Source organism: Mauremys mutica, chromosome 1 (assembly GCF_020497125.1).
Source record: "Mauremys mutica isolate MM-2020 ecotype Southern chromosome 1, ASM2049712v1, whole genome shotgun sequence".
NCBI lineage: Eukaryota > Metazoa > Chordata > Testudines > Geoemydidae > Mauremys > Mauremys mutica.
Genome location: NC_059072.1, coordinates 286,864,161 through 286,890,302, shown reverse-complemented (window position 1 = coordinate 286,890,302; position 26,142 = coordinate 286,864,161). Strand labels below are relative to the sequence as shown.

At 42.2% G+C, this 26,142-nt stretch overlaps 2 protein-coding genes across 6 annotated transcripts in view; one reads left to right on the top strand and one right to left on the bottom strand.

The window, feature by feature from the left end:
* Positions 1-58: 58 nt before the first annotated feature.
* MZT1 (mitotic spindle organizing protein 1) lies at positions 59-14,397 on the bottom strand. Of its 2 annotated transcripts, XR_006578456.1 has the most exons (4): positions 14,240-14,397; positions 5,871-6,016; positions 4,324-4,440; positions 59-2,655 (listed from the first exon to the last, which is right to left on the bottom strand). XR_006578456.1 is itself a non-coding variant. In XM_045011675.1 (3 exons), exons 1-3 carry the CDS (start codon positions 14,286-14,288, stop codon positions 4,417-4,419), a joined length of 219 nt encoding a protein of 72 aa, XP_044867610.1. In that variant the 5' UTR covers positions 14,289-14,397; the 3' UTR covers positions 3,312-4,416. The 2 variants fall into 2 exon arrangements, 1 of the variants encoding a protein (XP_044867610.1); XM_045011675.1 differs by lacking the exon at positions 59-2,655 and having other exon boundaries at positions 3,312-4,440.
* Positions 14,398-14,567: 170 nt separating this feature from the next.
* BORA (BORA aurora kinase A activator) overlaps positions 14,568-26,142 on the top strand; it is a 42,431-nt gene continuing 30,856 nt past the window's right edge. Inside the window, exons 1-3 of one of the 4 annotated variants that reach the window (XM_045011661.1) lie at positions 14,568-14,949; positions 19,774-19,944; positions 21,798-21,904. In XM_045011661.1, the coding sequence (XP_044867596.1) occupies positions 19,789-19,944; positions 21,798-21,904 (263 nt within the window). In that variant the 5' untranslated portion in view covers positions 14,568-14,949; positions 19,774-19,788. Of the gene's footprint in view, positions 14,950-15,246; positions 15,265-19,773; positions 19,945-21,797; positions 21,905-26,142 lie in introns of those variants that run through there. The other 3 variants (XM_045011639.1, XM_045011653.1, XM_045011646.1) reach the window with 3 other exon arrangements.

The following is a 26,142-nucleotide window of genomic DNA, read 5'->3' as shown; positions in this document are numbered from 1 at the left end:
AACCTCAATGGTACTATTTGTTTAAAGTTCAGTATGTGCACAACTGTTTGCGGCATCAGAGGCTAAAATTGTATTTTTATTAAAAGCTTTTCTCTAGTGGCATAAAATTGTATTCACTTGAAACAAAATTGATTTGGTGCTAACAATAAAAGTTGTTTAGACTTTTAAAACATTAACCAGGTTATTCTGAATTTTATTACACACATTGACCAACATATCAAAAATAGGAGCCTAAACTCTTGAACATATATTTGGGGAGTTAACGTTTGAATTTTCAAAAGCACCAAGGTAGTTTAGAATCACAGATAGAGAAGCCTCCTTGAAACGCTTCTTCTGGACCTGTGAGAGTTCAATATATTGGATTTATGCTGCGATGCTAGTGAGGCCATGGACTCCCCCCCCCAACACACATGAGGACCTCAACTGTGAAATTGCTCCATAGAAAAAAATCTCTATCTAAAATCTGAAATTCTACTAATAATTAGAAAACTAAAGAAACAAATACAAAACATTGACTTTAGCAAGCTAAGACTAAAATGAGAAATACTAAACTAACAATGTATAAATTAAAAACTATTTATTTTAAAATTAAAATTGTGATATTTTGGTTTTTTAAAAAAAATCATGATTTTTATCTACCCTGGTTTCCTGACAGTGGAGTTGGTATAGGTCCATCAAACAGAGAGCACTGAGGAGAATGAATGTATATGGGGGCTACATGGTGTATTCTGCAATGGTTGATTCTCCCCTTGCTGAAATGCAGTCAGGGACCTACAGGGAACAATGTTATGAATAGGGCCCTACCAAATACACAGTCCATTATGGCCAATTTCAAAACCATAGGATTTGAAAATGTTTAAATCTGAAATTTCAGTGTTGTAACCGTGGGGGTCGCGACCCAAAAAGGGATGGTGCGGGGAAAGGTGGCAAACCTGTGGGGGGGAGGGGGTCAGGGGATTGTCACCCTCACTTCTGTGCTCCCTTCAGAGCTGGACTGTCCCTCCCCTGCCCAGCGAGAGCTAGGAGCCCTATTTGTTGGGGCGCTCCCAGCAGCACAGGAAAGATTTGACACAATTCCACAAGAACTCCTCCAGCTGCAGGAACTTCTGGGGCTGCTTCCCAGTCCCAGAGTGTCCTGCAGCAGAGGGAGGCACCCAGAGGTGGAGCTGGTGTCTCCCCACCCCAGAGCAGCTGTGCAGGGGAGGGACAAGTCCTCTCCCTCCCCTGCCCAGCCGGAGCTAGGAGCTCCCTTTGGTGGGGAGCTCCCAGCAGCATAGGGAAGATCCTAGTCTGAATAACTGGAGTGAGTGCTACCTCATAAATATGGTCCTTAATGCCTACAAAGTGCTTTGGAAATGTAAAACACTAAGTATAATTAATATTATTGTTCAACTCTGCTTATAACAGAGAAAAGCATTTGTAGATGTAAAATTAAAAATGCACTGCTCATATTGACATTTTGAACATCTATTGTATAATAGTATCTTCAAACAAACATTTTGAAAACTGCTTAGGGTCTCTCAGGGACAATAATGCCAAACTCTCAAAAAGCAGAAAATGTAGAGTAAAGTTCTGTTCACAACCACGGACCTAAAAGCACATGGTCCACCGCCCTACAAATCTGCTTTACTCAACTATAGTCACCAAAGGCATACCCAGACAGCCCTAAATGTGGCCTTTGATGCAAGTATCCAAAGGGAATGAAGCCACAGATGGACCTCAGCAATGGTTGGCACTTCCCTAAAGCTTCTGCTGGAGGAAGTGAGGCTGCCCCTAGGTAGTGCCACTATATCCCACTCTTTGCAAATGGAACAATAATCAGCATGTCCTCAGCCAAGATGGCCCCTCCCCGGGATCTATGGTTAGGAAACTAGACAGGAAAATGCGAAGAGATGGGCAAATCAACATTATCAGCATGCTCTTCAATCTTTTGTCATTTTTGCTATACTGTTGTAAACTGATTTGACACCCTCAATTCCGCAAACTAGTTAACTTAATTTTCTGTGCCCCTTCCCCCCTCAATATTCAACTGTGCATTGTATTTTATTTTTAAACTTTCTTCTTGTCACTCATCACCAAAAACATTACAAAAAACCCAAGACACTGTAAAAATATGAAAAACTGTGTTTGAAAGTACAATTTTACCTTGGGAACCGAAAATACTTTAAACAATTCAAACGTGTTCACATTTAAAATTTTCATTTTTCTCCCCCCACAAATATTCAAGTCAGAAAAGCACTAATTAATTAAAATGAACTTTCTGTGTCAACTTTCACTATGGTGCCACTAATGTACCATGATACTTAGCATACATCACTAGAGTTAAATTTCCCAGGTTTGATACTAAAGTGTTTTATTTCATATATGTAAAACAGCAAACCAAAAAGATCATGTTACCAGGTAACAAAATAAACATAAAACGATGCAGATCACTATTAAAATGAATTCATATTTTACATATTGTCTATAATAGGTGTGTCAACCATTAGGCCTGCTTGATGCATTTCTGTGGTCCTCATGTCCTACTCAGATTATAACAGAATCTAAGATTCCATTTAAAAAAAAAAAAAAAAAGGTTTTTCTGTCTCCAGGCTGCAAAGATAGTTTTCCAAATGTAAGTCAATATAGTGTTATCTTCTTGAGTCTGCAGACTACCTGAAACAACAAATCAGAAGTGTGATCTCTGCTTCCTATTAATCTGTGTTGGAGTGACTTTAAACCAGTGGCGGGCAACCTGCAACCCACATGAGGCCCATCACTACTTTAAACCCAGTAATGGCATCTATTCATGAGCACTAATTATTTCAATAGATAAAATGGGGAAGGGGTGGGAATTATTGAAGCGGAGACAGAGAGAAACAGGAAGAAGGAAGGAAATGAAGAAAGAAGGATAGAGACAGAAACAAAGGGGAGAAATAGCAATTCTCCTGAATGTGAGTATATTTTCCCTTTGAGTGATAATGAACACTAAAATGAAAACAAAAAATGTAGTTACTGTATATTCTACCATGATTCCTATGCAAACTTTTTAGACATCAGCAGCAAAGAGTCCTGTGGCACCTTATAGACTAACAGACGTTTTGGAGCATGAGCTTTCGTGGGTGAATACCCACTTCATCGGATGCATGTAGTGGAAATTTCCAGGGACAGGTATGTGTGTGTGTGTGTTATATATATATATATATTTATATATTTATATATGCGCAAGAAGCAGGCTAGAGATAACAAGGTTAGTTCAATCAGGGATGATGATATATATCTGCCCCTGGAAATTTCTGCTATATGCATCCGACTAAGTGGGTATTCACCCACGAAAGCTCATGCTCCAAAACGTCTGTTAGTCTATAAGGTGTCACAGGACTTTTTGCTGCTTTTACAGATCCAGACTAACATGGCTACCCCTCTGATACTTTTTAGACATCAGTGGATATTCCACTGTCAATTGAGGGGAGTAAATAGTCTTATACCCAAACTCACTAACAATAATTAAAAATGGAATTTGGCTCTTTCCTAATTAGTTTGACATCTCTGGTCTATACTTTGACTAGGACCAAGATAGCAAATATTCCATTAGAATTTTTGTGATCTGTAATGGACAGGATATAAACCTAATTAAAGCACCACTGAAGTCAATAGGATATTCCATATAAGATGTACTATGGAATTCAAGTATATATAAATCTGCATGTATAGTAACTGCTTGCAGACTTAGGTTAGCTTGTTAGAAAAGTCTTTTTTTTTTAATAAGCATTATTTAGTTCTGAAAAAAAAATCCTATCAAAATGATAAGCTTAGTTTTGAAATCTTAAGCTTGTTTTTTAAGAAGCAAGCAAACTCTCACTATTTTCCCCTGCTCTCTGATTAAAAACAAAACCTAGAATGGATTTAAATGATAGCTTGTACATAAAAGATTACATCTGAAGTTGAATGCCAAGTTTCATACCAGAAGAAAATAAACTAATCAATCATTAATGCATGAACTGTCCAAAATTAAGAGTTTATACTAAAACTCTCAACAAGTTATATCTACAATATCAGAGGGATTAAGTTTCAGTAAACTTTTAGGTAGATTCAGTGAACGTGCAATATTTGACAGACTGTTTATAAAACTAAAGCTCAGATTTATAAGGAATACATATAATAATCATGCTATTTCCAAAGTACTACAGTCTATAAAAAAAAGGAAAAAAGTAAGCAATGAATAATTATTAGATAATTCCATCAATATGCCTTTTTTCATTTTTCTATAAAGCTTTACACTTTTACATCTCATCCTTTTCATTTTAAAGAAGATTACATAAATGTTTGGAAACTTGAACATACAGTAACTTCATTCTATATTTCTGAATAGCAGCCAGTCTTCAAACTCTTTGCTAGCTCGACATTTATCTCATCAAGATATCTTCTCCCATGAAGTCAACTTGTCATATTTTCAGCAGCCTAGAAAGAGAAGTACAATTCATTATAATGAACCCACTGAAAATAAACACTGTGGAGATTATAGATCAGCTATAACACTTATGGTCATTTCTTGCAACTACTTTTATTTGGTGAACAATGTTTAAATAGTTTACAGATCATAAATCATGTGATATGTAATCTTAACATGCTGCTTAAATGGCTCTTTCATGGATTATTTTCATTTTCACAATATTTTTGACTCCCACTATTCTTCCTTTATTAATTTAGCCATCACTTGACAAAATTTGACACAGGAAAGCCAAGTGTATAATTCTAACAAGGAGCTGTACCTGGTCTTTTCGCACTGACTCATGCAGGTGGTGTTCAGATTAGGGCATGTTTTACTACAGACCCACATATAGTCATGCGGTCGCACCTACTTGTTAAACTGTAAACCAAAACAAACAAACAAAAAAATGTGTGAAATGTATATGAATCCTTATTCTTGTCCTTTCCATATTTTTATTATATAATATGAAATACATAATGGTGTAGCATAAACATTTTATCTGCATGAATTTGGGACACTGGCATAATTCAGAAGTAACACTACAGTGAGTTATACAGATCATTTTAATAGTAGTAGTAATAATAGTAACAGCAGCAGTAGTAGTAGTAAATATTTATATAATGGTACCACTGGATGTTGGATAAACACAGAAGAGATATCCTTGCCCTGAAAGGCTCTACAGACAAACGGCAGAGAATGCGGATATGACATACAAGAAAGTTAACGGGGGGAAGAACTGATACTGCCTTCTACATAAATGTAGAGGAATACATGTAACTGAGATCATTATTTTTTAAATTGGGATTCGAAGAAGAGAGAAAGATTACTAAAGCAGCTAGCGTGTGTAGGGCTCAATTATGAAGAGCCTTAAAGGTAAAAAACAAGGAGCCTATATTTGATATAGAGATGAATGGGAATTGAAGCCTAAGTGTGGATCTGTTGATAAAATTTGAAAATCTGATGAGCAAATTGTTAGAGAATCCAGTCCCTGGCTCTACATTATTTATAGCTTTGCAAAATTATCATGAAAGTGAAACCTGTTCACTCAAAGAACAAAAAGGCCCAGTTGCCCATTTTTTACCACTGTGATTGATGATAAAGAAAGTTAGTAATTTTATTGGTCCATCAAAATATGTCACTCATTCAAAGTAAGGGGAAAAAAACAAGTAAAAATTTGTAAGGTTTGCTATCTGCAGAGTCTATGCTTTGGATCAATCCTATTAGCAATACAGGATGAAGGCGACAGGATTTGTTTCCTAAGATGATTATTTTTATTTTATTTAAAATGCAAGGCAAAGGTACAATTTCATATAAAAGGCTAAAAGTGCAGTAATTTGAATTCTTATTTGCTTTAATTAAAAAACAAAAACTCTGCATGTTTTTCATAAAAGTGTCTTACCTTTAGCGCTTCTGTAGCCTTGCGTAGCTCTTTAATTACTGAGGATAAGGCCTCCGGATTTATACCTTGCTCACACAACCGCACACAAATAGACAGAGTTTCCATATCCAAACCAGTGTTTAATATCCTTGAAATCTCAAGCAGAACTGCAACAATTTTTAAAAATTAAAATTAGTTTTTGTTAAAGTTTAAATGAGATTACTGACATTTCTCTTTAAAATAATTTATTTCTTAAGGGTGGGATTTTCAAAAGCTGAACCTCTGTGGATGGGGACAATGGAAACACCAACTATCCACCCCCCCAGTTTGAACCCCACCTGTAACATTCATAATCACCTTCCCCATGTGAGTCAGAAGTCCCAGACTCACAACTCAGATCCACATTTACATTCTCTACTCTAGTGTTTCCCATTCACTGAACCAGGATATTACTTGTTTACTATTGTGATAGGAAGAATAGTCAACATGCCTATAGAATGTAGTAAGCTTTCATTTGTAGACAGTGATTTAAAAAAATTCTAAAATTGTAACGATAATTCAAATCTTTGCCCATTAAATGGAAGGTAGGAAAGAAAACAGGAGCAGTTTTAATTAATGATTACAATATTATAATAGCAGCAAAGAGTCCTGTGGCACCTTACAGACTAACAGACGTATTGGAGCATGAGCTAATTATAATAGTTTTGTATTACTGCATATTTAATTATCAATTTTACTCAATATTAAAGTTTTGTCTGACAATACAGATATAAATATTAACTTTTATTTGCTCTCAAAAGCAAATATTAACTTAAGCTTTTAAAAAGTGTTCAAAGCTAGTGGCTCTCAACCTTTCCAGACTACTGTACCCCTTTCAGGAGTCTGATTTGTCTTGCTTATTGCCAAGTTTCACCTCACTTAAAAACGACTTGCTTACAAAATCAGACACAAAAATACGAAAGTGTCACAGCACACTATTACTGGAAAATTGCTTACTTTCTCATTTTTACCATATAATGATAAAATAAATCATTGGAATATAAATATTGTACTGACATTTCAGTATACAGCAGTGTTTCCCAAACTTGGGACACTGCTTGTGTAGGGAAATCCCCTGGCGGGCCGGGCCGGTTTGTTAATCTTCCCGGTCCACAGGTTCGGCTGATTACGGCACCCACTGACCGCTCCAGGCAAATGGGGGCTGCGGGAAGCAGCGCAGGCCGAGGGATGTGCTAGCCGCCGCTTCCAGCAGCTCCCATTGGCTTGGAGCAGCGAACCGCAGCCAGTGGGTGCCGCGATCGGCCGAACCTGCGGATGGGGAAGGTAAACAAACTGGCCCGGCCCGCCAGGGGCTTTCCCTACACAAGTGGCGCCCCAAGTTTGGGAAATACTGGTATATAGAACAGTATAAAGAAGTCATTGTCTGTATGAAATTTTAGTTTGTACTGACTTCGCTAGTCTTTTTATGTAGCCTATTGTAAAACTAGGCAAATATCTAGATGAGTTGACTGGAAACATCTCTATGCATTCCCTAGGGTACCTGTACCCTGGGTTGAGAACCACTGTCCTAGGCCCTCACTCCTACATCTATACTTGGTTCCCCCTTTGACAATGCCATGTGTTACAAAAATGGCCATCACTTGATTCAGTGACTCAAGATATTTCTTCTAATTTTTACTGACTAGTTTTTCCCAGCATCATTACCCTTTTGCCTTACATTCTTCCCATCTACTAACAATCACTGAACTGCCCATTCCACTACAAGCATCTTCATCCAAGCATGTCTGTGATGAAATGGCATCCTCTGACTAGATACTACTCCCTTTTGAATCTTATGAAAAGCTTTCACTATTCTAGAGCAGTACAAGGTTCAGTCTTCAGCAAGATTCCCTGACAACAGTGATTTATATTAAGAAATATTACTTATAACGTTTCTATAATCGCAAAGAAACAAAGCTTTCCAAAATTTGAAATAGAAATGCTACTTCATTCCTTCCACCATTACACTAGGACAACAGATGGCTGTTTGGATACCTAATGTGCAAATACTGACAAGATATATAGTTAATACTAAAAAATGTTTTACTGAAGTATCAATTTATGGTATACTGAAGTATAGCTTTAAAAAAAGTAAGATCACCCACACATAGGCCAGGCCAAGATGTTCAAAAATGAGTGCCTAAAATTAGGAATCTATGTCCATAACTAGACACGTAGGTAAGTGGCCTAAATTTCAGAAGTGCTAAGAACCCAGAAGAGCCCAACGAAGTCAGTGGGAGCTGCCAAATGTCCACTACTTTTGAAATGTGAGTTCTATTGATATGTTCTCCCTGCTTAACTAAAGGTGGCTGTAATTCTCTCATAATGACCTTGAAAATACTGCAATTATATAAACACAGTCTATTTTGAAATCAGAACACTACATTTAACTTTTTTAATGAGCTTTTAGTATATATTTCCTGGGCATACAAATTTCTGATTACTTTGTTCTGATTCCCCCCGCCCGCCCAATGGAAAAGTAGTGTTTGATAACTTGAGACAGAGAATTGCACAGCTTTTCAGTGACTAATTTCAGCTCCTATTCTCTGCAGAATTTCTCTTTTATTAGTACTTGGTAATGGTGTTTTATGGAAAGATATCTTACATTCCAGCCTAAGATTAGTTCAGGGGTCAGCAACCTCTGACATGTGGCTCAGGCCGGACCAGTTTGTTCTCCTGCCGCGTTGGGAGGTTCAGCAGACCATGGCTCCCACTGGCTGCAGTTCGCCGTCCCAGGCCAATGGGGGCGGCGGGAAGCCGCGGCCAGTACGTCCCTCGGTGCTTCCTGCTGCCCCCATTGGCCTGGGACAGTGAACCGCGGTCAGTGGGAGCTGCGATCGGCCGAACCTGCCGATACGGCAGGTAAACAAACTGGTCCGGCCCACCAGGGTGCTTACCCTGGTGAGCTGCGTGCTAGAGGTTGCCGACCTCTGGGTTATTCATTTACACACACAACTTTTACTTTTGATTAAATGAGTTAATTGATTAAATTTAGAATTTCAAATCTCAGTTAGTCTTATAAAGACATTTCAACATTCTGCAAAATTCTGCATGTTATTTGTCAAAATAACACAATATAATCACTCTGGTTTCAGTTATTTCTATAATTTATTTAAACTACAATACAATGGATGAAGAATGGGAGTGGGGAGCACTGGAGGAAATCCTCAAACCCTCTTGCCTAATAGTAACGTAGGTAGGTTTGACCCTTTATTTCTAGTTATTAATCAACAAATATATGGAGCCATACGCTTGGTGTTACTTGCTTTTCAGTTACCTATGATGCGAGGGCTGGGAAAAATCAATCAATTTATATTGGCTACTGACCATCTCCAGAAAGGTCAGTAGCAAATAGTTCATGGAGCAGATTTTGATAGGAAATTTTGTCAGTCCAAAAATGTAGATCAGTTCTAATCACTAAAGCAGCATAAGCATTTATAAGGCCATACTGTGCTTTACACCACTCTGGCAACATAAAGGAGCCTTAAAACTTTTACACTTGTTTTATACTCCTGGGGGAATTCACAAAGACAATGGGAACAATTCACTAAGGAGGCAGGCTGCTACATTCTGCTCTGCCTAAGGGGACTGAGCCTGCCCCATGCCTAGTCCTCAGAAACAACCTAAAGCCTTGCCCCTCCGCGCCAAGCACGCTGCAATAGCGAGCGAGAGGGACAGAGTCTCTCTCTCTCTCTCACGCACGACTGTCCTCCCTCCCCCTGGCCAGCGGTGATTTACATTCCAACCAGCTGCTCCGGGTGCCCGAACCAACCTGCCTGTGCTACAGAGAGGGGCATGTGACCGCTCTTGCAGCTTCCCTGTCAGAAGTCATTTTTCTGCAGGAAAACAAAGAAATCTGTGGGGGCATGAATTCTGCACAAGCACAGTGACACAAAATTCCCCCAGGAGTATCCCTTGTACATTTATCTGACTACAAATAATTGATCAAATATCTCAGAGTTACAAACACCTTGGGAATCAAGGCTGTTTATAACTCTGAAGCGTTTGTAACTCTGAACAAAACATTATGTTTTTTCTATCAAAAGTTTACAACTGAACATTGACTTCATAGAGCTTTAAAACTTTACTATGCAGAAGAAAAATGCTGCTTTTAGCCACCTTAATTTAAATGAAACAAGCATAGAAACAGTTTCCTTACCTTGTCAATTTTTTTAGGCCCACCCCCTTTTCTTTTAGTAATTTACATTTAACACAGAACTGTATTTGTTTTTGGTTTTTTCGTCGTCTCTGATCCTGCCAGATTGCTCACTTCCAGTTCCAAATGAGGTGTGTGGTTGACTGGTCAGTTCGTAACTCTGAGGTTCTACCGTAATTTTTTCACATATTTGCAACTTTTATAACTATTTTTTCCCTAATCTGTCGTTAATAGTTGCTCTAATTTTACTTTATTCTGACTATGGAATGATAGGTTTTTGGGTAAGAACAATCTCTGTCTCCAGAGAACTGCATGGCTCTCCCGGGAACCATAGCTGCAAAAGAAGCAGAACATCGGGCCGCCACTCCCAGGACCTAGCACCCCACACCGGCAGCTCCACCAGCGCAGCTGTATCATCCCCAGCCTTGCCCCCGTCCCTTCCACACAGCTGTTAGCCTCTCCTGTCTGGGGGTGACAGGAGATGCTAACAGTTAACCACAAGAGCACAATGAGAGACAGCTGCCGGTGAGCCTAGTGCCCGCCCCAGTGGGCGGGGCTGGAGGCAGTACAGCCGTGTCGGAGGAGCTGCTGGTCCGGGGCGCTGGCTCCTGGGAACAGCACTCCCGCGTTCTGCTCCTTTCGTTGCTGTGGTTCCCAGGAGAGCCCTGCGGTTCTGTGGATACGGATATATATTGTAAATTTGTATCCATGCAGGGCTATACATATAGTAGCAGAGTTAAGGATGTTTGTAGAGCCTTAATTATGCATTTCCTCACTTTCAATTTTTCTTTTAATAAATTAAGAATATTTGACTAATTTTAAAAGTCATGTGCATTCAACACAAAACTAGTTAAATTTAACCACACTTAATTCTTTATAACGTGAAGACTAAAGTGGACAAAATAATGCCAACTGTGACCATTAAAGTTTGACAGTCTGTTGTCTATTCATAAATGGGAATGCAAAAAGAATTATATATCCTTTGTGACGAAGTGGGAATGTTCTTAATGTTTTGTCTGAATACTGTGTGTGTGCCTCAATTTCCCCTATGTGTTACTCAAGTATCTAGGTGATGGTACAAGGGTGTGTGATCGTTGCAGAGACCTCTAGAGGGCAGGTGTGACTGCCGTCTGGCTGCCTGGCCCAGACAATAACTGACACTGTATCATGGCAACTGATAGCCAGGGCCCATCCTCCGCAAGAGCCAGCCAGACGTGTAAGAGAACAAAGCAAGAGGTGGAGACCTGGGAAAGAGACAAAGGATGGAGGAGAGGCAACTCGTGGTGATTGAGGGTTGGCTACTGGAAATGAGTCAGTCTCATGTGGGATTCACATGGGAGAGCCTAAGACTCTGGATTCCCCAAGATGGACATCACTGGGTTCTGTACTAACAAGATCTGTTCAACACTGTGTTCCAGTCAACTAATAAACCCTTCTGTTTTACCTCACTGGCCGAGTAACTTATAACTGCAAAGATGGGGTGCCTGGCCCCATTGGGAGGGGGGATGGAAGGTTTCCCCAGGTGTCCTATCCAGTGGACTCACTGTGAGGAGCTCATGCTGTGAGCAGAGGTGCTGAACGCTCAAGAGCTCAGACCCAAGGAAGCGCTGAAGCAAAGGAGGCTTGCCCTACTTAGAGCGTGCTGTTAGGGGGCTTATTCTTTTAACCTCTTACTTCCCTGATTCTTTTCGCATGAACAGAGAGCAACAATACCCGAAGTCTGAAGGTGCAAACAATCTGATGTTTATTGGGGTGAACTTTCAGCAAGCATAATTTCCGTTTCCTTCCTCAGTGTCCCCCTTCCCAGCTCTGATACCACAGAGCCCTGCCTGTGTCCCTGTTCCCATTCCCCCCCTTAGCAAAACATGATTCCATTCCCCCACCCCCATTCCCTGTTCCCATCCTCCCCTTACTTCCTGATTGACTGCAGACTATATAGTAAAACTTGAGTTCTGCTTAGCTATACCTTAACCAATAATTTTACTAAAATTGAACTGGCCAATCCTAACACATTGTAACAATTATTTAACCAATTATATTCCACCACCTTAATTGGTCTACCCCAACAAAATAAATTATACAGCAGACAAACAGTTACAGAACCAGACAGAGATTATACAGACAAACAATAGGGAAGTGGAGACTACAGTGATAGACCAATACAGAAATGAGGATTTCACATCCCAGCTATTGATAAGTGAGTTCTTTCCAGACAGGATGCTATTAAACTAAGTTTCCTTTTACATCTTCTAGGCTCTTCTCTTTATCTGGAGGTGATAAATCGGATCACCCTTTTAACAGCCCCAGATTGCCTTATTTCAATGTAACTAGTTTGAAATGTAAGGATGTAAACCTTTGCTTCCCACCTTATGGCTGCCTCTGCTGCTTAGCCTAAGAACAGGGCCTGCAACTGTCACAGTAAAAAAGGCCCTTACACCAGCAAACAGTAATTTTAATTATTTCTTTTATACCTCTATAACTAGCTAAGTAATAAAAATACACCTAAATTCTTAAAGTATAGCCCTTTGCAAACAGGTCTGAATATCTATATCCTAACATGTACCCTGAGGAGTGTGTCACCACCAGAGGGTATTGTCTGAACTTCATTTTTAGTGGTTCCAGAGCATCGAGCCTGTGCACGCGGTGACATCGCCAAACAAATATTCTTATTGTAATAGTAATGAAAAAGCTTGAATTAAAGGATATATAACAGTTTTCCATTTTCATGTCATCATTTGTTCACCTCCTCCCCCCCACACAAAAATTTATAGATCTGTGGTTAAGAAAAAGAATTTCGGTGTTTCATTTGCAGTCACTGCAAACAGGATTACTGTACATGAAGGAAATCATCTTCAGTTATTTTCCTGTATCTTACTACTGACAGGGGAAAAAAAAAGTAATTTTATTAGAAGTGTTAGCGTCAGTGCAACATTAAGTTCTAGTTCTACTTTGAAAAGTGACTGCAAAAAAAAGGGGGAGGGGCCATCTTCAGAACTCACATTTATTGTACCTCACTTATTTGATTACTTACCTAGATCTAGAAGAATAAATTTTCTGTCATCTCTAAAACTACAGCCTGGGAATAGAAAGTTGAATCATGTTCTGGTCCCCGTGTGAATTATCACCAAAATACACAAAGCTAGTAATTGCATTTGTATAGACTTATACGTGTATAATTTGGGCCTGATTGAAAATAAGGATGTTGCACATAAAATCCTGCAAAACTGAGTTTGAAAATAATCCTGCTGGGTAAAAAAGGAACAGAATCCAATTCACTCTCTCTTGTGCTGGCTCTGCAGGGTAGCGTAGAAAAATGTATTATTGTCAACAGCAAGCAGGCATAACTGAACACACAAAATGGAAATAGTGGAGCTAGAAAATGTCATTTTTCTTGCCAATTCTCACAACCAAACTGCTCCTGAAGATGAGCAGTCAGCAGCCGCCAATAACTGACAACTACTTACAGTTTAAAGAACAGGAGTACTTGTGGCACCTTAGAGACTAACGAATGTATTTGAGCATAAGCTTTTGCGGGCTACAGCTCACTTCATGGGATGCACAGACATGAACACACTGACAGGAGATATTTATACATACAGGGAACATGAAAAGGTGGGAGTAGCCATGCCAACTGTAAGAGGCCAATCAATGGAGATGAGCTATCATCAGCAGGAGAAAAGAACTTCTGAGGGGATAATGGGGATGACCCATAGGAGGTGTGAGGATACTTAACATGGGGAAATAGATTCAATTAGTGGAATGGGAATGTGGTTTCGCTCTTCTCTCAGCAGCGGGCCGCAGAGCGCAGGGACCACGGGGGCCGCGCTCGGCTCCTGGGCCGGCTCAGTTCACCCGCCCGCCGGCTCGTAGCGTCCTTAACGGCTGCACCGCGCCCGCGGAGCGGGGCCTCAATCGCGGGCCGATACAGCGTCCCCTCGCGCGTCGGGCGGCGACAGGTGGCGCTAACAGATGCCCGGGCGACGCGCGCGGCGCTGCAGGGGAGGCAGCTGAACGGTCACGCTACGGGGCCCGGGCAGGACACACGGGCACTGGGGAGGGGGGGGGCGGGGATAACCTGGGGCTGGGAGCGCCGCCGCCGCCACCCATCGAGGTCACCTCCCCCCGGGCAGCGACGCCGGTCGGACACCCGAGCCAACCGCAACGAAACCCATGAGCGGCGCCTCCTGGGACTCACCGTCCATCGTCTCTCTCACCGCGTTTAAATTGGCTGCGCCGCTCGCCATGGCGACCGAGGAACTCAGCGCGAGACCGCTAACCCGGAAACGGACACCCGCTCCCTGGGTTCCAACATTCCCGCCCCAACAGAAAAGTCTCACCGCGCACGCGCGGCTGCCCGTCCTTGCCTGACCTCCCTCTGCCACCCTCAAGCCCCGCCCCATCCGCCGTGTTAGTTTGAATAGAGCCTGCCCGCTTACCAACTGGAGAGGTGGGAGGAGGGGCCCGTTCGAATTTGTGAAGCGAGACAGTGTTGATTGGGCCATTCGAGGGCGAAGGCGAGCCGCGATTGGCCGGGCATGAGAATCGACGCGCGGCGATTGGGCAGCCACGGGGAAAGAGGGCGTGGCAGTTAAAGAGCCTCCCGGGCTGGCGCGGACGCGTGAGGAAGCAGCCGCCAGGCCAGTGATGCAGCCGCCGGAGTGAAAGTGGCGAGGGGCCCCCGGTGCTGCTCGCCCCAGCTCAACAACGGCGGCTGAACGGATTCCCGGCGGCGGTAGCTACCTTCTCCCGGGAGGCTGTGACCGACCGAGTCCCGCTTGTCGTTAACTCGGGCCCCGAGTCTGCGGGGAGCGCGGTGCCGCTGCGGGCGTTCGCGGCTCGCCGGGCGGGCTCCGCCAGGCGGCTGCTTTCACAGGGCACCGGCGGCGGAGCTGAGCGGACAAGGCTGTGAGTTTCCCGCTGCGGCTGCTGCTGCAGTAGCCCGGCCTCTCCGCGGGGGGCGGGGGTTGTTGGGAGAAAGAGTAGAGAGACCTTCCTAAGTTCCTAATGGCTGGTGGTAGGCGGGAGTGTGGACTCGATGGTCGAATGGTCCCTTCTGGCCTTAGACTCTAGGAAACTTCTTTTGCCCCAGTTCTACCCTCAAAATGACAATAAATAAGCGTGAGGAACCAGGGAGTGTGGACACCAGTGGGGTTTCGAATCCCTGTCCAGGCAAGGTCCTTCCAGGAGATCACATCCCTGGTGAATAAGAGTAAATCCCTGGTAGGAAAGTCAGCATCGCCACTGTCTTGTAGGGGTGTTGAGTAAATTTTCCCCCTCCCCCCGGCTTGTAGATATTTAGTAAATTATTCAAGCGCTTAATTAATCTTCTGTAACAGTAGGCTGTCTGAAACCTCCCCTACCCAAGTCCTGCTATATGTCTTGCTCTAATTTCCTGCTAATCCCTCCACTTTGCACTGTTCCGATTGTTTTCCTTTTTCTGAAACTCCACGCACCAAACAGGCATCTGCCTCTTTCAGATGGCTTGTGTGTTAAGAGCTGTCTTTTTGAAATTTGGTCTCTCCTTTATATCTCTGTCCTTTCTCTTGACTTTGTTCTCATTAACTCTCATTTTGATAGGTATTAAATTTTTGCTCTTCATCTTATCTTCCTCGCACTCCCCTGTACCTCTGTGTGTCTGCCTCTCATAGCTGAGCCTGGTAACTCAAATCAGAAACTACTTTTCACACCTTTTTCAACCCGACTAGACTTTAAGATGTTAGTGCTTCTTCAAAAATGATCAGGGCTATTGATCAATCTCAGTTAACTCATGTGATTAACTCAAAAAATTAATTGTGATTAAAAAAATTTATTGCAGTTTTAATCATACTGTTAAACAATAGACTACCCATTGAAATGTATTGAATATTTTAGATTGTTTTTCTACATTTTGGAAATATATTGATTTCAATTATGACACAGAATACAAAGTGTACAGTGCTCACTTTATTTGATTTTCTTACAAATATTTGCACTGTAAAAATGAACAAAAGAAATAATAATTTTCAATTCATCTCATACAAGTACTGTAGTGCAATCCCTTTGTCCTGAAAGTGCAACTTACAAATGTAGATTTTTGTTGTTGTTATGTAACTGCACTCAAAAACAAAACAGTGTAAAACTGTAGAGCCTACAAATCCACTCTGTCCTACTTCTTGTTCAGCCAATTGCTAAGACAAACAATTTTGTTTGCATTTAGAGGAGATAACACTGCCTGCTTTTTATTTACAATGTCACCAAAAAGTGAGAACAGGTGTTCACATGGCACTTTTGTAGCTGCAAGGTGTTTACATGTCAGATTTACTAAACATTTGTTTGCCCCTTCATGCTTTCACCACCATTCCAGAGGACATGCTTCCAGGCTGATGATGCTTGTTAAAAAAATTAATGTGTTAATTAAATTTGTGGCTCAACTCTTTGGGGGAGAATTGTATGTCTTCTCTGTTTTACCCATATTCTGCCATATATTTCATGTTATAGCCATCTCAGATAAGGACCCAGCACATGTTAGTTTTAAGAACACTTTCACTGACGATTTGACAGAACACAAAAAATGTACCAATGTGAGATTTCTAAAGATAGCTACAGCACTTGATCCAAGGTTTTAAGAATCTGAAGTGCCTTCCAAAACCTGAGAGGGATGAGGTGTGGAGAATGCTTTCAGAAGTCTTAAAAGAGAAAACTACAGAACCCGAACCACCAAAACAAAATCAACTTTCTACTGGTGGCATCTGAGTCAGATGATGAAAATGAACATGTCGTGTCGAACTGTATTGGATTGTTATTGAGCAGAGCTCGTCATTAGCATGAACGCAGTTTCAGGTGACGTAAACAAGAAGCAGGCAGCATTATCTCCTGCAAATGTAAACAAACTTGTTTATCTTAGCAATTGGCTGAACAAGAAGTATGACTGAGTGGACTTGTGGGCTCTAAAGTTTTACATTGTTTTGTTTTTGAATGCACTTTTTTTTTTGTACATAATTCTACATTTGTAAATTCAACTTTCATGATTAAGGGTATGTCTACGCTACGGGATTATTCTGATTTTACAGAAACCGATTTTTGGAAACATTGTATAAAGTCGAGGGCATGCGGCCACACTAAGCACATTAATTCAGTGGCATGCGTCCATGTACCGAGGCTAGCGTCGACTTCCGGAGCGTTGCACTCTGGGTAGCTATCCCATAGTTCCTGCAGTCTCCCCCGCCCATTGGAATTCTGGGTTGAGATCCCAATGTCTAATGGGGCCAAAAATTTGTCACGGGTGGTTATGGGTAAATGTCGTCAGTCAATCCTTCCTCCGTGAAAGCAACGGCAGACAATCATTTCACGCCCTTTTCCCTGAATTGCCTGGGCAGACGCCATAGCATGGCAACCATGGAGCCTGTTCAGCCTTTTTTCACTGTTACCGTATGTCTGCTGGATGCTGCTAACAGACGCGGTACTGCAGTGCTACACGCAGCATCCCCTTGCCTTTGCAAATTAGCAAAGACAGTTACCAGCTCTACTGTACCATCTGCTGCTTTGCAAGTTGACAAAAACAGTTACCAGTCATACTGTACTGTCTGCTGCTGTCATGGGTGCTCCTGGTCAGCCTTGGTGAGGTCGGTCGGGGGCGCCTGGAAAAAATGGGAATGACTCCCCATTTCATTCTCTTCTTTAAATTTTGTCTAATGGAGAGTCAGTCCTGCCTAGAATATCAGGCAAGCCTACTAAAGAACCAGAGAGGCAAACGGCCGCTCCGGGTCAGAGCCCCAGACATCCCGCAGAAATGATGAGCTGCATGCCATTCTAGGGGGTGCCCCTGCAACAACGCCACCTGTTGCTTACTTCCTCCCCCATCCCTCCTGGGCTACCGTGGCAGTTATCCCCCCATTTGTGTGATGAAGTAATAAAGAATGCATGAAGAAACAACACTGACTTTATTGCCTCTGCAAGCAGGGGAGGGGAGGGCGGTTGGCTTACAGCAAAGTAGAGTGAACCACCATTCTGCACTTACTCAGCCTATAGCTGAAAATGGGAATCTGTGACAAGCACTAGGATAGAAGCACAGACAGGAATGAATCTCCGTTTGTGTGTGGGCCTTTCGTTTACACTGGTAAAATACAAAATGTCCCATGATGTGTATGTTGGGGGACAGTTCTAAACGGCAGCTTAATTTTTTTATTTGTAGCAAAATGTAGAGGGCTAAGTATCTGATTGTGAGCCCTGGTAGCAAGGGGTAGGCTGGGGTAGGTGTGACTACACGGTGCTGCTGACTGGGGAGAGCAGCCAGAGGCAGAAGCCTCCAGCTGGCATGATATTCCAGGCAGGACTGAATCTCCATTAGACGAAACTTAAAGAAGAGAATGACCTGGAGTCATTCCCATTTTTGCCCAGGCGCCCCGGGCCGACCTCACCCAGGCCAGCCAGGAGCACCCCTGGGATGATGATGACAGATACCAGTCCTACTGTACCATCTGCCATCCACAAGGCAAGGCAAGGGGATGCTGCTGTGTAGCGCTGCAGCACTGTGTCTGCCAGCAGCATCCAGTGGACATACGGTGACACTGGAAAAAGGCAAGAAACGATTTTTTCCCCTTTGCTTTCACAGAGTGGGTTGCGGGGGCTGACGACATATACCCTGAACCACCTGCGACAATGTTTTTGACCCTTCAGGCTTTGGGAGTTCAGCCAAGTATTCAAATGGTTTTCGGAAAGTGCGGGAACTGTGGGATAGCTACAGTCATCAATCGCCCCTCCCTCTGTGAGCGTCCATTTCATTCTTTGGCTTTCTGGTACGCTTGTCTCAGCTCCTTAAGTTTCACGCAGCACTGTGTTGAGTCCCTGTTGTGGCCTCTGTCCATCATAGCCTTGGAGATTTTTTCAAATGTTTTGGCATTTCGTCTATTGGAACAGAGTTCTGATAGAACAGATTCATCTTCCCATAGAGATTCAGTATCTCCCGTATGGTCCATGGTGGAGCTCTTTTTTGATTCTGGGACTGCATGATCACCTGTGCTAATCGGCTCTCCACGCTGGGCAAACAGGAAATGAAATTCAAAAGTTTGCGGGGCTTTTCCTGTCTACCTGGCCAGTGCATCCGAGTTCAGATTGCTGTCCAGAGCGGTCACAATGGTGCGCTGTGGGATAGCTCCCGGAGGCCAATACCATTGAATTGCAGCCCCACTAACCCTAATTCGAAATGGCAATACCGATTTCAGCGCTACTCCCCTCGTCGGGGTGGAGTACAGATATCGATATTGAGAGCCCTTTATATCGAAGTAAAGGGCTTCGTTGTGTGGATGGGTGCAGGGTTAATTCGGTTTAACACTGCTAAATTCGAGATAAACTCATAGTGTAGACCAGGCCAAAAAAGAGATTGCACTACAGTATTTAGGTGAATTGAAAAATAGTTCCTTTTGTTTTTTACAGTGTAAATATTTAATACAAAATTCATATAAAGGAAGCACTGTACACTTTGTATTTTGTGATTCAAATCAATATATTTGATTATATAAAAAAATCCAAAAATATTTAAATAATCAGTATTCAGTTATTGTTTAACAGCGCAATTAATTTCATGATTGATCATGATTAATTTTTTAATCGAGAGATTAATCACGATTATTTTGTAATTGCTTGACAGACCAAAAAATGATATGATTTCTTGTCTTTTCCTAAAACTAAGAGTGACTCAAAATGAAAAATGTTGCTTCCTAAATTGTAACTAAAAAAATTGTTTTCTTCTAGGTGCAGCTCTGTGCTATGGGAGATGCAAAAGAAACTAAAATGCAAATAACACCAAAGACTCCAGGACGGGCCACAGTCTTAAACCCCTTTGAAAGTCCAAGTGATTACTATAGTCTTCAGGAGCAGATTGTTTCCAGTCCTTCTGTTTTTAAATCAACAAAATCCTCATCAGTAAGATTTAATATCTAGAACAATGTCACAGAGGCAGTATTAATACTGCCAAATACTAATTTATCATTTCTTAAATGTGCAGATAGTTTTTACTAGAGTTTAAGCAAGACTAAGTAGCATAGTTCCTTACAACCTTCTTAATACTAAAGGAAACCTAGTGCTAAAACTCTGATGTCACTTAGCACTATGACTTTGTTTTTAAAATATTAATGATAACATTGCGTTAACATATATACTAAATGCAAAAAACTATTTGTATGATGCTAATCAAATTCTTGAGAAAGGGTGGAATGAAGACCACTTGTTAGAGTTAGTTGTCGTCTAAATAGGTGCTCTGTCTGCAGCAATCCTTGTTCTAGGCTTGTGACACAAGCAGGTTGGATACAAAATCTTTAGAATGATGCTATCTTACATTCTTTTTTTTATTATAGCACTTCTATCATGTGAAGGTTTTGAAGTCCTGTTTAAATTGTTTATATCTATATACAGTAGAAACCTGTTCATCCGACCCTCCATTATTTGGCTCTACTTGACAACCAGTGCACACATGTCCAGAAAGGGAGCTAGCTCTAGTTACCTAGAGTCATGCCTAGTGACACCAACATTGCTTTTCATGTCTATGTTCTGTGGTATAATACTTAATCTTGTGGCTGCTGGATGGTGCTGTAGCATTGCATTTTCCCATTTTTTGGTTTATCTGGATCATTTGTCCATAAATTCCAGGACACTGGAATAAAATCAGCACTTTACAGAAGCAGTATTAGTTTGACATGCAGTGAAGAAAACTTTACTCCATTGAAACAACAAAAAAAGTTTAGGTAGATGGAATGTAATTTCCCATACTGGAATTTAACCAGGTCCTTGAGGATATTACCCACAATTGTATAGATGTGGGTGTATCATGAATTTTTTACCACAAGGGATCTGGATCTTCATTTTACATGTATCTTAAAGATGGCACTGCTAGTAGTATAGAACCTTTAAACATCATACTGAAGTTCTGGAAGGAACATGCCTTCTGAATCCCTAATTTCATTTCTATAGCAATTTGAGGTCTTCCACCTGAATACTGGACAGGCTTTATTCTACTTTTTAAATCTCCTTATAGGCAGAGGTGATATGACTACAGGTAGGAGGCTTGAGCACTGGGAGGCAATTTGATCTAGTGGACTGAGCATAGGACTAGAAAATAGGCACTCAGTTTTAATCCTGGCTCTGACACTAACTCTGTGATCTTAGACAATTTTAAATTTTTATATGGAGATATACCTATTTCATAGAACTGGAAGGGACCCCGAAAGGTCATCGAGTCCAGCCCCCTGCCTTCACTAGTAGGACCAAGTACTGATTTTGTCCCAGATCCCCAAGTGGCCCTCTTAAGGATTGAATTCACAACGCTGGGTTTAGCAGGCCAATGCTCAAACCACTATCACATAAATTCTCTTCCTCAATTTTCCATCAGTAAAAGTGGGATAATATTTATCTTACCTCTGTAATTATATTTTGTGAAGTTTTAATGTTTGTAAAGTGCTTTGAAGATGCAAATTACTATATAAATGCTAAATATGCTATGCTTTGGTTCATGTTACATACAATTGCAATTAATGACCATTAAACAAAAATAGATTACAAGATCAATTGGTCTGATTCTGTTACTCATTTTTTTGTAGTTTAAAATTTAAGTAGCTCACTTAGCTGGCTGAAACAATTACTATTGTTTTAGCTCATGTATATAAGAAGGTTATGGCTCCAATGTGGCTTCTTTTTAAAGATTTGTGTTCTGTGTTTTTGATTCTGTCTGTTTAGAATAGTAAGCACTGCTTACTTCACTGTGATGTTTATTCCTTTCTCAGACTCCAGGAAAATTTAGGTGGTCTATTGATCAACTTGCCCTAATAAATCCTGTGGAAATTGACTCTGAAGATATTCGGCGTCAGGCAATGTATTTAAGTCATGCCAGGTAAGTTGCTTTCTATTTTATGCAATGAACTGAACTGATATTTGAATGCCAGAAAGCTATTCTTATATGCATGGCTGCTTTATTCATGTTCATATAAATAGTCAACATTCTTTATCTAATACAACATAATCTTGTATTAAGCTATTGTCTGTATAAGGTTGCTTTTATCTAGAATTTTATTTTTAAGTTGCTGTTGCCAGCACAGAGGGCCGAGGACAGCAACAGTGGGGGTTCGTTGCCCGGTGTGCGCCGCACTAATTAACACACCAGGGTGGAGAAGCAAACCAGGTTTATTGGAGCCCAAAAAGGTGCCAGGGAGAAAAAGCATTCTCAAATCCTGCACACAGATACAAGCCGTTTTTCTCTTCTTATACATGATTTCAGCTAAGCGTTCCCATCACCCCCACACTCCTCCTCTCCCCCCACCTTTCATTCCCATGCAGCAAATACACTTTGCAATAGCAATTACATTAAGCAGTTAAGTCATACTTCGCAAAAACCACTTTAGCTCGTTAGTAACTCTTCTGTGAACAGTTATCTTGTTTTACTTTCCTGGATCCGTTATTCTGCCCCCCGCCCCTCCCCTTAGCCAGGTGTAAGCAGGCCTCATCATTATCTCCTGGCAGTACCACGATTGAGCTAGCTGTTGTACATTCCATTCTCGGTTACTGGCCTGCTAGGTTGATTAAAGTTCAAACATAAACATGGAAGCGCTTTGGTCAGACATGGAGTAACTTTAGTTCATTCAGGCCTACTACAGAAGGCTTTATTGACACTTATGGCTTTCCACCCTCCTGAGTTACCTAGAGTCATGCCTAGTGACACCAACATTGCTTTTCATGTCTATGTTCTGTGGTATAATACTTAAGTGAGGCTGTTTCTTCATTCTTCCTTGTGTAAAGGTCCACAGATCTGTTACAATGATACTTTAGCCAGCTGGCCCCTTAGGGGCTAAACCAGGCCTGTCAGTCACTAACAGGAGGGAAAGGGCTTCCCCTCTGCCCCCCGGCCTTCACCCCCCATTCTACCCCCTGCCTCTTTCTCAAAGTTCCTTCCATTTTTTTCTGCCTCCTGAGCGGCTGGAGGCTCACCCACACCCTCCGGCAGAGCTTTTGTGAGGCAAAAAGTCAAAACTTTATTTCAGATTTTCATACTAACAGTTTAGCTTAATAATTTCAATTCCTAGCTCTGGCCCAGGTCTGTGTTAGCCTTTTGAGCAGATTGTCCCCTCACTTCACTTCCCTGTCTGAGGCTTTTGCAATGTCTGATGCCCCTGAAGGCTTCAGGGAGCCAAAAAAAAGACAGGGGCAGAGGATGTGTTTGCATTTCCTGTTTCACCCTTAGGCTACAGCTACATCTACATTACATACCATGTAGCTATACCCCGCAGTGGAAAGCAGGTGGTATGCCTACTGCTATGTGTTATATATGTCAGTGAAAGGTTCTGGCTGAAGGGAGGCAGCAGAGAGAGGCTTCAGCAATTCGCCGCTGTAGAAGCCTTTCACTATGGCAGAGAGAGAGACTTCCAAAGCCTTTCTCTGCAGAGGGGAAATGCTCCAGCAGCGGGAAGTGGTGGATCCTTTCCCTACTGCGATCCCCTGCCAGAGCCTTTCCTCTTTGGGCGATTTTTTTTCCTGTGGGAAGAGACACTCCAGTAGTGGGGAGGCACCAAGATGCAATACTGTTGAAAATAGCAGACTAGAAGGGGAGGCATGGCATGGGCAAATAGAGAGCGTGTAGGGTATGCACTCAAATACATACCCACACCCTTCAGATGTGTTTTTATTCTACTTGCCTAAGCTGTGCCTCACTAGCTACACTGCTATTTGTACCTGTTCTAGGGGGGCTATGTAGGTATGCACTCTACATACTGTCAAAAGAAGCATGCGGTGTAGATAGACCCTTATTGCAGTCAGAGGCTTATCCTGGCCTCCATTTTATAAGGCCAGTAGATTCCTCAGCATCTAGATTTAACACCAATCTAGATTTAACCTGGTGTTACTCCTAAGGTAAAGGTGGTGATTTTTCCTGGTGATCAGGAATTCGGCCTTTCTAATAACTGGTGGAGATTTTTACCTCAGCATGGTCTCGCTATACAAATACTCTACAAGCAGCCAAGTCCAGGCAAGCTGCCCTCTCTTCTGGTGATGCAGCAGCCCCTGGTGGGTGAAAGATGTAACTGCAGTGTGTTTCCAGCAGAATGTATTTTCCTCCAGGAATAATAGTGGTCGTCCAATATTAGCCAGTGCAACTTCCTTTCTTTTGGCAATTCTCCATGCCTTTGAGCCCATGTAAATTTAGCTTGTTTTAGATCCCCATATTTAAAGACTGATCCTGCCTCTTACCCTGGAGGCTCATTGCTATGACAATCCTTCTGTACCAGATCTTTGAATCTTAGCATGACGAATAATAGGGAACCTTATCCATGCTTCTTGAAATTTCCTTTCTTTGAGTAATAAGTCCACAGATCTGGACCAATCTGGAACAAATGGAGCATCCAGAAGAAAGATGAAATTTGACATTCAAGGATTTGTTTCTTGTTAGGTTGAATATGCCGTATCAAGAGAAATTGTGCTTTTTCCTCACAGCATAGTTAACATAATCCTCTGCTGCCAGTGACTGACTAGTGTGGTTTTGTCTCCAAGCTGCTAGAAGGTTCAAGTACCATTGAAACAAATATGTAGACCTTATTATTCAAAGAAAGGAAACTTTCAAGTGAGCATGGACACATTTGCCTATTCCATGCATAAATGGCAACTTATTACAGGTTTCTGAGATCAGTATTAGCGACTTAAATTATTCCCAAATTCCACTGCAGTATTCGATCAGCTGAGGAGTTCAAGCTGAAAGACCCAGAACACACTTGTTTGTCTCTTGTAATTCTTACTGTACATTTGGTACAAAATGTTCTTTTGCTTGGGGTGTCCTAGGCCAGTCTCCTGGCTTTTATCCTCTTTGTTTTCCTCTAGCAGAAGCAGGATGTTTTCGATTAGATGATCTGGTATGAAGTATCTGCTGTTCAAAAAGCCACATAGCAACTTGAATACAGTGCCGCGGTTACATTTTGACCCTGGCTTAAAGATGCATACAGGATTGATATTTTCGGTGCCAACTACATTTGTTGTTTTTACTTTTGCACTTTCCAAACTTCACTGCCCAAAGAAAAAGCACATGCTCTTGCACTATATGTTATCAATCTCACTCTCCTCTTAACTGGATGCTGCCATTTCAGTCTCTGTTTCAGTTCTTCTTTGAGTGTTTACTCATATCGATTCCAATTAGGTGTGCGCGCGCCACGTGCACGTTCGTCGGAAGATTTTTATCCTAGCAACACTCGGTGGGTCGGCTGGGCGCCCCCTGGAGTGGCGCTGCTATAGCGCCGGAAATATACCCCTGCCGACCCATCCGCCCCTCAGTTCCCTCTTACCGCCCGTGTCGGTCGTTGGAACAGTGGAGTGCGGCTTATCTGACCTCCACTTCCCTAGCTATTTGCTCGTTTTCTCTTAGTTATTGTGTATATAGTTCAGTATTTTATATTTCTAGTTAGTTTTATTAGTTTTAGTAGTAGTTAGTGTATATAGTTACGAGGGATCGGAGCTTAGCCCCTTCCCCTCACCCGGTACCGGGGCCCATGCCCGGTTCACCGGGCTTTAGGCCGTGCTCGACCTGTCATAGGCCGATGCCCACAGGAGACCCTCACGACTCCTGTCTCAAGTGATTGGGCGAATCCCACCTCGTGGACAAGTGCCGCATTTGTAAAGCATTCAAGCCCCGGACGAAAAAGGAGCAGGACATTCGACTCAAGCAGCTCCTGATGGAGGCAGCTCTTACTCCTCCATCTTTGGCACCGACCACTGGCACCGTGAAGGCTCCTCGACACCAGCCATCACCGGCCAAGGCTCCTGCTCGGCACCGCTCACTCTCCCCAAGGGTCAAAAAGCATAAGGCTCCTGCGGCCCCCGTGTCTGCGCCGCAGTCGGAGTGCTCATCGAAGTCGGACCGCCCGGCGCCGTCAACTGCCGCGGCACCGACACCTGCTGCACCGTTGATTCCGGTCTCGCAAGAGCCGTCGAGTCCGGTGCCTACCAGCTCCACGGCGCATGCCGCGGTTGAGCTAATTGTGCCCAGGTCAGACTGCAAAAATTTTGCAGGTCAGACTGCAAAAAAGATGGTTATTCACCTTTGTAACGGTTGTTCTTCAAGATGTGTTGCTCATATCCATTCCAAACCCGCCCTCC

What these genes read in the sequence shown, in the direction of transcription:
- MZT1 (XM_045011675.1), bottom strand. Translation starts at nt 14,288, where the DNA reads ATGGCGAGCGGCGCAGCCAATTTAAACGCGGTGAGAGAGACGATGGAC. An exon ending in GGTGAGAGAGACGATGGACG is followed by an intron (nt 6,017 to 14,239) that starts GTGAGTCCCAGG and finishes AAATTGTTGCAG; the next exon opens with TTCTGCTTGAGATTTCAAGG. An exon ending in AGGCTACAGAAGCGCTAAAG is followed by an intron (nt 4,441 to 5,870) that starts GTAAGACACTTT and finishes TTCTCTTTCTAG; the next exon opens with GCTGCTGAAAATATGACAAG.